The sequence below is a fragment of the Dermacentor variabilis genome, chromosome 2, assembly GCF_050947875.1.
Source record: "Dermacentor variabilis isolate Ectoservices chromosome 2, ASM5094787v1, whole genome shotgun sequence".
In the NCBI taxonomy this organism is placed as follows: domain Eukaryota; kingdom Metazoa; phylum Arthropoda; class Arachnida; order Ixodida; family Ixodidae; genus Dermacentor; species Dermacentor variabilis.
The window spans coordinates 156,583,539-156,598,105 of NC_134569.1; the positions used below are offsets into that span (position 1 = coordinate 156,583,539).

Sequence of the window (14,567 nt, forward strand, 5' to 3'; positions counted from 1 at the left end):
GATAAGTGAACCAGCGCGCATCCACGGATCGTAACATAGCATCATTCTTGCGTATTTCTTCCGCATGGGATCGCAGAGCCTGTATTGCGCACGTAACTTTAGCATAAATTTCTTTCGACGTGTTGAACGTTTCTAAGTGTCCTATGAAAAGAACGATAAAATTTATATTCGGGGCAATTTTAGTAGGCTAGTCGGCATCTTATGAAAGAGAGGTTATTAAAATTCATTAATTTTCGCTGCTGTGTATTGTGCGCGACAGAAGGCTTCTCGTCATTGTTATCTTCAACAACAACGACGAAACACCGACATCTTTCTCGTCGTCCTTGCCGTCAGCGTTGTGCTAAATTGCCTGACCATAGGTTTTCTCCCACACGAAAGAACAGCCGGTTTCTTAATTGGCGGCGGACGTAACAAACCAGTTTGTGGTCTTTGGTGCCGTCACCGCCCCGGTTCGTTCACAAACAGCTGCCATAGCAAGGAGGGAGGCACGGAGCACGTAGAGGGATTCTTTCCACTCAAGCGCGACCGTCCCTTCATCGTAAATTTTATCAGCCACTTTTGCTACTGCTCTTGGCTGCAAACTAAGGCCGCCACAGCAGGGTGGAGAGAACACGACAGCTCATCGTGAGTTCCTTTCAAACAATCGGCCGCCGATGTGAAACAAAAGAAAGAACTCGCTTTCTCATCCTGGTCCGTTTTGTGAGCCTTTCTTTCGCAACAATTCCAAGGAATGACGCAGCCAAAAAGCGACTTCGAGAGAAAGGGCCTACGGTGGCGACACAGCGGTTCGTATGGAAATGAGGCGGCGTACGACAAAAAATAAAGAACACAGCTGCTACTTAGCAGCCAGCCCAAACAAGCTCAAGTATGGGAAAACGAGTGAGATGGCTTATCACGGCGATACGGAGCGGTGCAGTGGCAGAGAATATAGCGACAGAGAGGCAGCAGGCAAGACGAGGGCCCTAGCACCGTGGTCAGTGCAGTCGGGGCAGACGCTGTCTAGAGAGGAACACACGAGCATGTCCGCCGAGAGAGAATTCTGGGGGCGCCTTGCAGTAGTCACCGGAGGAGGCAGCGGCATCGGTGAAGCCATCTGTCATGTGCTCGCCGAAAGAGGTGCCCGCGTCGTCGTAGCTGACATCAATTTCGAAGCGGCTCAAAAGGTCTCGAACTCCCTGCCTGGTTCGTATTGCCACACTGCTACTTTGCTTTTTTCTGCCGCCTTTTGGTCAAGTTTACCTGCGAATGAAAGCCTCGCACAAGAGGCACGCAGCACATTATCGCGCGATGATTTACTGAGAGACAGAGCAGCTATATCGTGTATTATCACGCGTGCTATAGCCGCAACGTAAAACGCGCTCGCGGTTAGATTACTTGCTGTGCGAGTGTCGCAGAGTGGTGGACCTTATGTTATGTGATGCAGGGTATGAATGTGGTGAAGTCGCCGTCAAAAGCACGCGGCCCACGGCTCCGGGCGCAGGAGCGGCTGCGGGGTCACCGCCGCGGCGCTGGTATCTACATCGGGTGCTTGTTGCGAGGGTGCACCGAGTGACGCCTATCTTCGCCCTCCCTCTCGTGCGGCCAAGTCAAACGCTTGATAAATTTCAAGTGCGGCGTTCGGCTGTTTCGTAGCTGACGTCCGGTCAGTTGGCGCGCTTGCTATGCGCGCCTGCCTTCCAACACCATCGCCTGCTCGCTTCCTTTGCATACATGGACCGGCTCCGGCAGGCGCGCGTTCTGACGTTCAGCTAAGCTCACGGCACGTATACCTAGCAGTGCCCGAGTAGGGTTCGCGCTTCGCTTTTACGCGCGCCTCGCGCCCGTGCCTGGCGCTTGAACGGACGGCGCACGTGCATGCAGGCTCTCGACGCAAGACGCCATGGCAAGGCGCTGGCGCATAGGAGTAGCGAGCAAAGAGCCGCCACTTTGTTGGTGCCAACGTCCGTGCTGTCTAATGTACCATGCTCGTTTAAGGCGCTAGCGTTACTAGGCTCACCTTGCAGAAACTGTCCGAACCTGCCAGCCACGCGCGGAAGCCGTCGCCGTGCCAACAACTACGGCAGCGCGGCGAACGAAGCAAAATGGAAGCGCCCTCCTGTGCACTGACCCTGAGCAGCGAAACAGCTGAGCGCCGCACTTGAAATTTATCAAGCGGGTGACGCGGCGGCACGAGGGTGAGGGCGAAGTTTGTCGTCACTCGGTGCGCCCATAGAGTAACATAGTATACGACATGGTATACGACAAGAGCGGACACTCCCATAGGCGCCTGCGGCCGACTTTGGCTCTCAGCGCACCTAGCGGAATCGGCGAACGAACCAGCCTCCAAGATAGTCGCGTACGCTGCCGAATCTTGGAGGCTCCAATTTCAGTTTCGTTTCTTGTATTTTTTTTTTTGTGACCCATACCTTTGTTTAAATAGCGTGATTTCATGCAGGCGCTTGTGCCGCTGTTTATATGTTGTGACGACGAGCGCGCCAAGGTGTTTCACTCCATGTTAGTTTTATTTAAATTCATATTTGCTGTTTCAGGCTGTAACCTAGCGCAACAATCATGCCAACTGTTGAGGAAGTACATCATTATCGCTTATGATATTGTACGTCTAGTAAGTCACGCCAAAACGTGTATTGTAAATAAATGTGCCGTGTTCCTTAAATATAAATGAGCTTGCTGCACAGTCAAGAACACGAAAATAGCAGACAATTTATTGCAGCAAGACTGTAAGAGGCAGATACATGAAAACGGGAAGAAACAGCGAAATGCAAGTAATACGGGTGTCACAAGGCGCACTTTTAAACGCGATCAAGCCCAATCCGATTTCAATTTCTCGGTTACGATTAGTTCTTTTGCACAAGCTGCGCGATGGCGCCAATATCAGTCGCGAATTTCAATCCGGATCGGACTTGTTCGCGGTCGGAAGTGGTCGTGTGACACCGGTAAATGGAGAATAGTCGGAAACGAATGGCGTGATGGCAATAACTTTGCACGAGCAAAACACATAGAAGACATGTTGCAACAATCCAGATAATGAAAAAAGAAAACTGCAAATTCACGACAGCAATTAATTTGCTTATATGGGATTGTTTTAGAAAGAAAAAAAAATATGACGTTTTTTCTTGTACTTCTGCGAAGGAGGGTGAATAAGGGCAGCAAAATTATGTGAATGGTAGCGTGCCGAAATAAAATGGCTGCAAAAAATAGTTGAGCACGCACCAACATCTTCATCTCAAATGTGTAAGTCAGTGTGTCCGTCATTAAAGACCTGAAAATTAAGCACTTTATGTTGGGGGTCTTCACCTGCTGTCTTCGAAGCCTTGCAATCGTTTTCTGAGACTTGGAATGTTGCCCTTGAGTATGCGTGATGTCCTTTGGCTATGCAGTGTATTTTGAGGAAATGGTGGATATTCCTGCTGTACGTTGAATGAAAGACAGAAGGTAAGCAATACTGGAGGCTTCAAAGCTATTGAATGTAGATGCTACATTCCTTCGTATAGGCAACATTGGACCCTGCAAAGCTTTATAATGGAGATGGTGCGTTCGTTCATGCAATGCGGTTTTTACTTTATTTTTTATTTTTTGGCTAAGGAAGCACTGTTATAAAGGCTAGGAAACAAGGAACTTTCTACGGTAACGACTCCATACATAATTAAAACATGAAAACACGTATTTTCAGCCCAATGCAGAACAGCTAACAACGCTCGAGCGCACATAGCCTGCTACAGAGGTTGGGAGACAGCGCATTATTGCCATACTGCAAATATTGCACGTGTACCGCTTTAGAAATAACTACATTTCTTTTGAAGAAGTAGAGAATACTTTTCAGCAGTCGCCGCGCGTATCTTAAAGCTCTCTGCCCCGAACGGCATGTGTTCATAGGCCACATTTCTTAACGAACCATATTATTTTATTTTCTAACTTTGTCATTGTATCGAGCGTGCATTGCAGCTCGGACGCTGCCGCATCGCTGTTATCGCTAGCATCATCGCTCATTGCTGCGCATAAAAAAAAGGATACGAAACGAAACTCAGCGTAGCAAGTGGGCAGCAGCTGTTCATGGCTGCAAGGCCGCCGTCAGTCGTTCATGCGGCTAACAGTGACATAAGGAAATGCGAAGAGAATAAGTCGTTAACAACGCGCAAAAGAACTTGCTGTGGCCTTACTATGAAACGGCGACGAAGCTGACGCTGGCAGAAGAACCCAACAACGATGCTCAGGTGCATTTTACAGAAAGTGCCCGGCGGAGCAGTCTGACAACGCTTCGCACATGTTGGGTCGTGCCCAGTGGTCATGCCGCCTGTCAAGCCGGTAGCCGCAGCCACAGCCGCATTTTTCTTGATAGGCTCTGCCACCTAGCGGAATCGGCGAAGCTCCATAGCTAGGCCGCGAAACGGCCCGAGTGTCCGCTCTTGTGGTAGACTATGTTACTCTATGGCGCGCCCTTAAAGCAGGCGCCCGATGGAGATAGCAGCGCCGCGGTGTGCCCTCGCAGCCGCTTCTGCGCCCGGAGCTGTGGAGTGCGCACTCTATACCGCGACTGTACATTTTCTAGGATTTGTGCCAGCCGCTGTCAGATGTAGAACACACGACCACAACGCGTATAACGATTTTCTACGAGTACTAAAAAGAAAGTGTTTCAGGTGAAATGACGATTAATATTTACAAATGTTTATAGCAGCAGCCGACACCAAATCATGCCCTACAAAAATGTCATTAGTATCAAGAATTTTTCAACTAAGAATCTTGTACGTGCCTGTTATTTGGGGAATTTGGGAAATTTGGGGATGGCTTGTTACTCCACACAACGTAAGTAAGCCTTAGCTCAAGAAATAAGATTTTGCTAGAAACTCCTTGCCACGCGCCAGGCTTGATAAGTAAGTACGTGCGATGTGCAGCGAAATTCAAAGTGCTCTAATTAAAACAGTATTAACTGGAACAGCAACGCGTATCGTGCTGCACTTTAGTGCATGTTTATCGTGGTCGTCATAAAAAACGTTTCCAGCTAAGTATATGCTCTGAGTATTGGTGTCTTCAATTACAGCTGTTACAAGATGCCCCCTATAGCGTTCAGTTAAATGTTCGTAACACTTTTTTTTAATCTAGTCACCTTGGGAAATGACAGGTAAAGGCTGATGTCCCTGGTTATTGAACTCCGTGAACAAACAATAAAATACTCTATGACAAATTATTTTTGTGAACATCTTATGTAGTCGTTGCTAGGACATGCGGCATACGGCAGCGATTTTCAAGGCACGAAGGTAGCCGCCTTAAGCCTGTTTCACATGGCGCGAATGGGGCGAATAAGATCGCTCTGCCGCGCACCTCGTAGAGCGATTTACGCTGACAGCTTTCAGATGCGTCTGCGACAGCGCGAGTACCGTCAAAGCGACGCCCAAGATTGCCCCTGCTCATGAAGTATCGATGCCTCCATGCTTGCATTGTTAAATAAAAACAATATGGAAACTAGTCAAATTTTAGAATGTTCTTGTCATTTTTTGAAAATAGATTAAGCATAGCATTTTTTTAACGTTTAAAAGCGTTCATACTTTACGATCGCTTTGTCTTCAGCTGCAATGAGTGAAAAAACATTGCACAACAGCGCAAGTATGTTCGTGCTTGTTGTGTCAAACGTCCTGGTGGCTTTGATTATTACGCTTGGTCTACCGCCATTGGCCTAAATTTCAAAACAATGTATACTTTATTTATATGAAGAAGAAAATAAGACTCTGCACAATCCTTGACAATTGGAACGGCTCCGCTTCTTCGTGCGTCTGTGGCATGATGGCTTCAATGCAGCGCTTCTGCGTTACAAGTTCTGTGTTCGAATCCTTCTATCGATCAGTTTTCATAAAGTATATTTATATACATGTATTGCTGTTGTTCTTGAATATGATTAGTTTGAAAAGTCGCAAATGCGTTTAAAAGCCAGAAAGTTGGAGGTATAGGCAGGTTCATGTACTAAGGATCATTTTCATGGTGGCGGAACCAGCTGCGTTTGCCGTGGCAGTAGACAATAGCGTCACAGTTCCTTCAAGTAATTATTGTACCAAACTCTATGGGTTCAGCACCGTGGCGCCATCTAAGACTATTTAACAAGGCCTCCAGTAAGGTACACTAAGTGTGACAACTGTAATGTGAATGGGGGGGGGATGAAAAAAAATTTTTTTCAATAAGTAAGCTTACATGCAACCACTGCACCGTAATTTCGCGATATGTCATTTTTGCTATTTTGTGAACGAAAACTGTGGCAATGTCGTCTGCGTGAGTTCTCCTAATCAGATTGCATGCAGACGACATGAGGTGCGTGTTGTCTCGTGCTAGACGCTCTACAAGAATCTTATTCACCAGTGATATCTAATATCTCATTGTTTTCATACATGATTTATTTAGGAGTCCTGACTTGAATGAAGCTTTTGGATGAAAATAGCTAAGGCAAATACAAATACAGCAATATTTATGGCTGCGCAGCATTGATATCTCCGGGCGCAATGTTATTTGTGTGCTTGCCAATTTTTGCGCCGTATACATAAGGCCATAAAGCCAGATATGCCTTAATGATATTCCTAAAATATATAAACTTAAGTCACCCTTCCACGATTTGATTGTACGGCTAAAGAACGCGTGCGAATATTTCCCGTGTCTTGAAAGGGTGATCGCGAGGTTTTGTAGCATACGTCGGTTGTTGCAGTTACCCACTTCGGTCACAACTGTATGAATAAAGATGTTGCGGGTTAAAAAAGTTAAGGAGCCATTCCACTCTGTAAAGGCGAATGGCCAGCGAAGGTGTAGTACATCAGACAGGGTTAGAGAAGAATACATGTATTTATTTTCGTCAATTGGTAATGTTAGTGACGATAGCTTTCTGGTTACTGTGATACACACTGCTTGGTTCTGTTACAACATTAGTCCGAATCTTGGCCAAATTTAAATCTATACACGGACACTGTACAGTTGTTGAGTGACTTGGATTGGTGTGGTGCTTCAAACCAAACTCTTCTTGTACAAACTGAGTGAACTGTTGCTTGTATAGTTTTGAAATATCTTGATTGAACTCTCCTACAATAATCACAGGAGTATTTTCAACACGGCTAAACCATGCAAAGTGCCTAGTCATGAACTTCTCGATATCACACTTGGATTGGCCTGGAGATAAATACACAGTGGATATTACAATTATGTCTTTCGTGTGTATGGCACACGCCTCCCCACAATCGGCGGCATTGTCTTCTTGCGAGTCAAGGGTGCGTGGTCGTACATACATTTTCTTTCCTTTGCGTACATGACAATGCCTCCTCATTGTGAGTCCATGTACTGTTCACAAAGGATTCCAGTTTACCCATCGACTTGGAACTATGCATCTTGATTGAGTTATTTCGTTTATATTTATTCATTATTATTGTTACTAGGGGCAGAATGCTTGATGCCAGGCTCCCCTCCACGACGGGTGGGCCCGATATTGCACAATCTCCGGGATCTGCCCACGTTTATCTTTGTTATTCTTGAATTACAAACACAAAATATACATGGACATATTTATTTATTTAGTATTGTTCAATACTCTTATTTTTTCTAGCGGCGGAGTGCTTGAAGTCTGCTGCACCTGATCCGTTGGTTTGCCCGGTATCGCACAACTTCTGTCTATGGCCTACGAAAAGGGCTATTTTTGGCCACGGACACGGCAAATGTATTGGAGGGTAGAGGTGTACAACTCTGCTGTAAAATACGTGACGAAATTGTTCTAGGCGCGTTCAAAGCTCGGCTCATTTGGGGCGACGCTTAATTACAATAATGGTGCGTGGTTTCGAGTAATTGCCAGGCACGAAGCACACGATTCGGTTTTGAACGGATTCCAGATTATTGCGTGCAATTTGCGTAGAAGAGTCCGCAGCAGTACAAGCGTAGTCCAGGATTGGTTGACTAATTATTCAGAACATATTTTCTTTACTGTAATTGGTACAGCGTTGAAATTCCTGTTCATTGGGAGTGTGCCCGCCCTCAGGGGAATACATTGAACATGCTCGATACAATTTAAGTAAGAAAATAGAGGTAACAACGAAGTACTTGGCTTTGTTAATATTTACTAACGCCTGTTTCAGCACGCTTTACCTGTGCTTTTATGAAGATATTGAAGCATTTTTGGAGGAGAATGGTTGGTGCGTTTCATTTGTGCCACAAGTAAGTCGTGTATAATTTGCTCTGCTGTTCTCATCACGACTTTTGTTGAAGCCAATAGAGTGCGACAGTTTCGCGCGATGCATTGCGCGCACTTCATCGCAGGTGACAAGGACCACCGCGCTGTGCAAGTCGACGTGGGTGAATCAGCGTCCGTCGAGAAGCTGTTTGAGGAAATTCAAGGGTTCAGTGATGACACGCCGGTCAGCATAGTCGTCAATAACGCCGGCACCGGCGCTCGCTTCGCTTCAATTGCTGACGCTAGCGAAGAGGACTTCGATCGCATAATGAAAACGAATCTCAAGGTGAGGCTCAAGGATAGACACATTTGCTGCATGTGAAGTGGGACACTGGCGCGGGGACATCACGGTCGACGTTCTTGCATTGGTCAAATGGTATACATGCCGAACATTAGGCGCCGAAAATAAACAGGTTTGTACGTAAGAGCTGTTTACGGTTGCCTGTCCCATTCGGGCTTGTAACATGTATTCTTTTGTAATTTTCCGGTGCCCGTGCCTACGATCCATTCTAAAGGTGCTATAACGTAAAGCTTTTCCAAACGTTTCTGTTCTAATTTTGGAATCAGTCGTCTGTCATTGCTCAAAAACATTTTGAACCACTTCCACTTCGCCTGTCAATCACGCGACGCCACGAAAACCGCGATAGCTCCCCATCTGATATGACGAGAACACAGTGATTGTGCATGACTGGAAAGAACAAAAGGAAAATGTTATTTCTGATTCGCTGATATTTCGCCGTGAGACATCGGCTATTGGTCAAAAGTTTTCGGGCTGCACCCACTTAACCTGCCTGTCACGCGACGTCAAAAAACGGCGAGAACTCATCATGTCAAAGTGACGTGTGCGCGTTAAAAATGCATTAATATGCTGAACAAAATTTAGTTTTCTTTGTAATAGCCGCGGGCTGCCTCGTTCAGTAAGGAATAAAATATGGCTGCCGCCGATGCTTCAGGCAATCGCTACTCGCACTTGCAGGAGAGCTTGGATTAATTTGCATGCAACAAAGCTTTTTGCGAGGCCGTGTAACATTTGCGAGCACTTTCAGCAGGTTTACAACCTCGTTTTTCCAACTATTCTTTTCTGAGGATCCGTTCTAGTGGCATTCTTTACCTTCCGCTACAAGCCGTCGCAATTTTCGACCAGCCACCGCAACATAAGCGGACCAATCACAGATGCCGGCACTGCCCTCTTCATCCGGTTATCAAATTTCAGTGCATTGGCTCGGCCTCATCGAATTCTTCTCCACTTGAGTGTGCTCCTCTCCTCTTGTCAGCCAATTACATAGACAAGTGTCTCAGTGCAGGCAATGTTATTCGTTTTCAAAGCAAACAAAACTGATCTTGTATAAAGGAGGAGAGCGCTTTATTGGTACGTTCAGACCAGCCTTCGAGTAACCGCTCGATGTTTACGTTAGCGTTTACGCAAAATTGACTTCCGAAGATTGTAATGAAAACATATTGTAATAGTTTTACGTTAGAGGACCCTAGCACATGAACTGTTTCATGAACCTGTTACTAGAAATTGCATTGTTTGTTGTGGTTGTTTCTAAACATCACTATAAACATGCAACATTTCAATTGTAACATTCGCACTTATTGGTACTTACGGTGACAAAAATCTACGGCGTGTTTCGGTTCTGAAAGTAGGCATAATAATAAATCGGCCAAACGTGCATTATTGCACGCTCGACTCCTGCATTCCCCTCAGAACCAAAGTCGACATTGAGAAATCCTACTCTATACAACCTCGCGGCTCATAAAAGCGGCGTCACTATCACATTTAGCTGACCTATCTACATTAGGTGAAGCCGTTCAGAAAACGACGAAGAGTACGAAGTATAAGTTTTGGAGATATTTTGCCGGATGCTTTTCTTGCGGCACATCGTAACGTATCACTCTCACGATAGTTCACTATTATAAAAATTTCCTCGCTTTCGTCGTCGCTTATGTCTTAGCGGACATTTCTGGCTTAAAATGTAATGCGGAATATAATAAAAAATGTTTATTCGACGTGCGCAAGGTCTACACACCATTTCGCCAGTTGAGCCAAGAACTAGGGGCGTTTTACTGGATGTTCTTGATAAAGGAACATTACAGCGCGACCCCCCATGAGAGGAAATAATAAATTAACACACAGGTACATGACGACTTGCAGCGAGCATCCGGAGCATGATAAACATCCTATACACAAGCATGTAAGTAAGAAACAAACAAAAACGCTAAAAGCAACTTTAGAGCTGATAAGGAAACTAACCAAACAACACTTCCTCTTTTGCTGATTTCTTTCTTCTGCGTGCTTCTATGAAGGTGTTTCGGTGTATCCAAAATACATTGTTTGAAGTCACCGCTCGTGTGCTTCGTACGCTTTTTTTTGGTTGTCCCTTTCTACACGGGCAGCGATTCTCACTTTTCAAGTATTACTTTCGCTGAAACACTCACATTTCAGTTGGGAAGGTATTTGCAGAATACTTGTATTGAATTCGTTTATTTATTTATTTATTTAATTATATATATATTTATTTATTAATTTTACGAATATTCACAGGCTGGAGGGTTAGGGTGTTTTATGAGAAATACATATCGCTGAGCGTTCCGTACTGAGCCACGATGGTGGCAAAGCTCAGACAAAATTTCTATTATTGGCTTTATTGCCTTGTTTATTGCATCAACCCTTCAGAGCTTCCGAGTAGTGCACGATCGGATATCAGATATAGTCATATAAGGGTCAGCTTTCAAGCGTGGGCACCGTGCTTTCTTTTTTCGCCACGAAGGTTGTATGCTAGAAAACATCTTCCTCGAGAAAAAAGCTGAAGTCATGATGATGAAAGTATCAATTCATTCATTCATTCATTCCCTTAATTCACCAGATAACACCGGATGGTAATCTGGGCTAAAAGCTGCATAGGCAGTTTTACAGAGGCCCAGGTTGCCTTTATGACGCAGATACAGCAACCAAGCAAAAAGCAGATGCAACACGAAGCCGATACAGTAGTTCGAATGTGCTGGTAATGGGTACGGTATCTTCTGAATTATCCGAGAGCAGCGTCGTGAAAAAATCGTCGCATATTTCCTGCTAAAGAAGAAACCGTCAGTAATCTACACCATACCAAACCTCCGCAATCAAATGTCCCTCAAAAGAGAAAGTTGTCGATCTTCACTGATGTTTTCTTGCTTCTAAAGAGGTATTAACTTGACTTTCCTTGCAGGGAACATTCCTTATGAGCCGCGCAGGCATCCGCCTGATGCTGGCTGCCGGGGTGAAAGAAGGAGCCGTGGTCAACGTGTCGAGCCTCGTGGCCAAGGGCGGTATGAGGGGCATTGCTAGTTACGTGGCCTCCAAGTCTGGCATCTTGGGACTGACCAAGTCAATGGCGCTAGACGTTGCAGGCACGGGCATCCGCTGCAACGCCGTCCTTCCCGGCTTTACGAAGACGCCCCTTTCCGACAACCTCACTGTGGAAGAGAAGGAGCAGCTTATCGCTAACATCCCACTCAGCCGCCCTGCGCAACCACGAGAGGTGGCGCAGGTGGTGACGTTCCTATGCGGGCCAGAAAGTTCGTACATGGTCGGCTCCGCCGTTGAAGTCTCAGGAGGCGCGACGGTGTAATAAAGGCGGGACCTACGCCACGTAAATGAATTAAATGTGCACCTTGAATATTATAAGAATAGTGTCATCAATTTCCATACTTGTCCCCTTTACCATTACAATCAGGCATGCATCACTACCACCGCGAGCAGAAAACAGCAACCTTGTCAGGGCACGCCTTGGCACAAGACAAGTTCTTTAATTAGCTAGCTGCCTTAGTCTATCATAATGATAAGGAAGTGTGAGGGTCGCATAAGCACATTTTGTAACGCAAGAGGCATTTACTGATTATGTTTATAATTTACATACCTTTTTTGCCGTGAAGTTGAAAGTTTTTTTTAAACTGGTTCAGGAAAAGGAAACTGGAATCTTCACTTCGGAACTGTGCAGCAATTAAAATAACGGGTCGAATTCGCTTGAATTGGTTCATGCTCCTTTGCATAACACAAGGATAATTACAGGAAAATAACGTGAAATTATTTCCCGCGCTAACTTACCAACCACATCTTTATTTGATTGCTATCTTTCGTGTGCGATATTCAGCAAGATCGCACTAGCAGCCCCGGTAAGCGAAATATGGGAGTGTTGGAAAAGAAACTTTCACTTTGATATAATTGGAAGGGGGCCCAAGTAGAGGTGACGCTTCATCTAACACTTGTGTGGCATGATATACGAATCTATGGTGAGAATTCCTAAATCATGTGCTCTTACCGGAGTGCAAGTATTTATTTTTCGATCTTCTCTTTTTGTCGTGCTAATTACGATTGCATTGCTTCATTATTTCTCGTTCACTGCCGTCTCATGCCTCACCTCGTGGTGGGCATTCTTTTACATCTATGTAAAAAAATGATTGAACGCCACTTCTAGGAGGCAACTTCCGAGTTGGGAAGCTAAGAAGAAGTAGTCTGGAAACTACCACAAACGTCATACATGGCAGGCATACGAACTGTCCCTATAGTTGCACGGCACCTCGTGACCAAGAAGAACATCATTGAGGCGCTCCTCTCCCTCCCCCTCCTTTCGCTGGTGGCCGCTGCTACTATTTTCGAGTGGACAGCAACTCAATTCATTTGGTGTGTGCCACTTGCCCTATGCCACTGAATATGTGCCCATGGTATGTGTCACTTGATATTTGCCTGCACGAACAAGCATAGCAAGAGGCAATCATTAAATAAGGCGCGAACGCACGCAGCAAAGTGTGAATAAAAGTGACGCTACAGTGTGGGACCAGAGTGTAAGGTCGAATTCGCGTGACAGCGTTTGTTGTGAGAAAAAAAGATTTTAATGGTATTTGCGTCATTAGTGTGACATTTGCATAAAAACCTGCCACCTTCACTTGCAACCTGGTAATGCGACTTACTACCAGTTACTTTCTATTTGCTGTTGCCTAACGACGTTCCATTTCTTATGTTTTCAATGCGACTTTCTCGTATACCGCATTCTTTCCCACAATTACTGCGCAAAACCGCCCATTGCCTGGAACTTGCCAGCTGTAGAGCTCAACGTAGGCAAGAAGACCGCACTATCCTCCATCGTTAAAAAAAACATTATTCTTTGCAATCTCTAGGGCACTAAAGTATCACTTTAGCGCTTGTGTGCCTAAGTGATTCGTGTAAACTTTGTCAGCCGTTTTCTCGGACCTGTGAAAGATTATCACGCAAACGTCCTCTGTGAGCTATCTTTTCTCAAGCCTGTGCTTCTACAGACTTGCAGTATAGCGCGAAAAATTGTATGCAGGGTGTCTCAGAATGTGCGTTGCAAACTGGAAATGTAAGAAACGTAGTACATAACAGCTGATTTCTTAGTGATTGTTCTTATACAGAGGCACTTATTTCATGAAAACTCAATGTAATAATTAGTCAAGTAGTTACACAAATTATAGAAATAAAGTTATCCAAAGACCTAGACGATTCATTATTACGCAAAGCCATCATCAAAGCGATTGAAATCGTTTCCGGTCATGCAAATAGATGAAGCTACCAATTTCGGCAAGGAGCAGAGTTCCGCTTGTTATCAGGCAGCAATATTAAATGCCGAAGAGATCATCAGCTTAGCAGGAAGTGTCCTTTTTTTTCCTATACAGCGAAGCTCTTGAGGGCTGCTTTCTTTAATATCGTGTCCTTGTGTAGAAAGAAATCCCGAAGATAGCGCAATGCCGGGCCGACCCACGGAGCAGGTGACGTAGGCGTTAAGCACTCCCCGTACGGGGGCCGATCCCGAGGATAGCTAAATGTATGGCCGACCGGCGGCGGAGGTGCAGCTCGCCATTAAGGGGCCTACATACACAGCTTTACTGGTCATCCTTCTTCGTAGAGTTGAAGAGAACTGAGTTTTTTTTTTTTTGCAAAACGATCTTGCTCACTACATGCTCGACGAGCCAATGACGTCTGCTAAAGGTCATGATATTGGCGTTCTCTGACATCTCGGTTTCAGTTATTTGGTTGAAATTGGACCTAATTTATTGCGCTGTTGAGTGTAGTAGCAGCACAGAAGTACTAAGCAGGGTGCATGGTTAAGACTCCCAAGCCCCAGCGTGAATACGAGGAGAGGCAAGAGACAGAGGGATAATTTATTGGAAATGCATAGAGAAGAGTGGCAAGGGAAAAAAAGAAACGTCGATATCTTCAGCGGTGGCATGCTCTCAAAATTACCATTACTGCCATTACGACCATTACTCTAAAGCAAAAGTTCGGCAGCACGTTACACTCATGAAACGCGTGAAGGAAAAATCCCGCTGCACGCTTGTTAATACGCCGTCTCGCATCGTCTCCTTGCTGCTGCAGCACTTTGGCTTC

General features: G+C 45.4%; 1 protein-coding gene across 1 annotated transcript; it reads left to right on the plus strand.

Annotated features, from left to right (window-relative positions):
- The first annotated feature begins 859 nt into the window (after positions 1 to 859).
- Positions 860 to 11,861, plus strand: LOC142571038 ((3R)-3-hydroxyacyl-CoA dehydrogenase-like). Its single transcript, XM_075679338.1, has 3 exons — positions 860 to 1,182; positions 8,272 to 8,471; positions 11,392 to 11,861. Exons 1-3 carry the CDS (start codon positions 885 to 887, stop codon positions 11,791 to 11,793), a joined length of 900 nt encoding a protein of 299 aa, XP_075535453.1. The 5' UTR covers positions 860 to 884; the 3' UTR covers positions 11,794 to 11,861.
- The last annotated feature ends 2,706 nt before the right edge of the window (positions 11,862 to 14,567 follow it).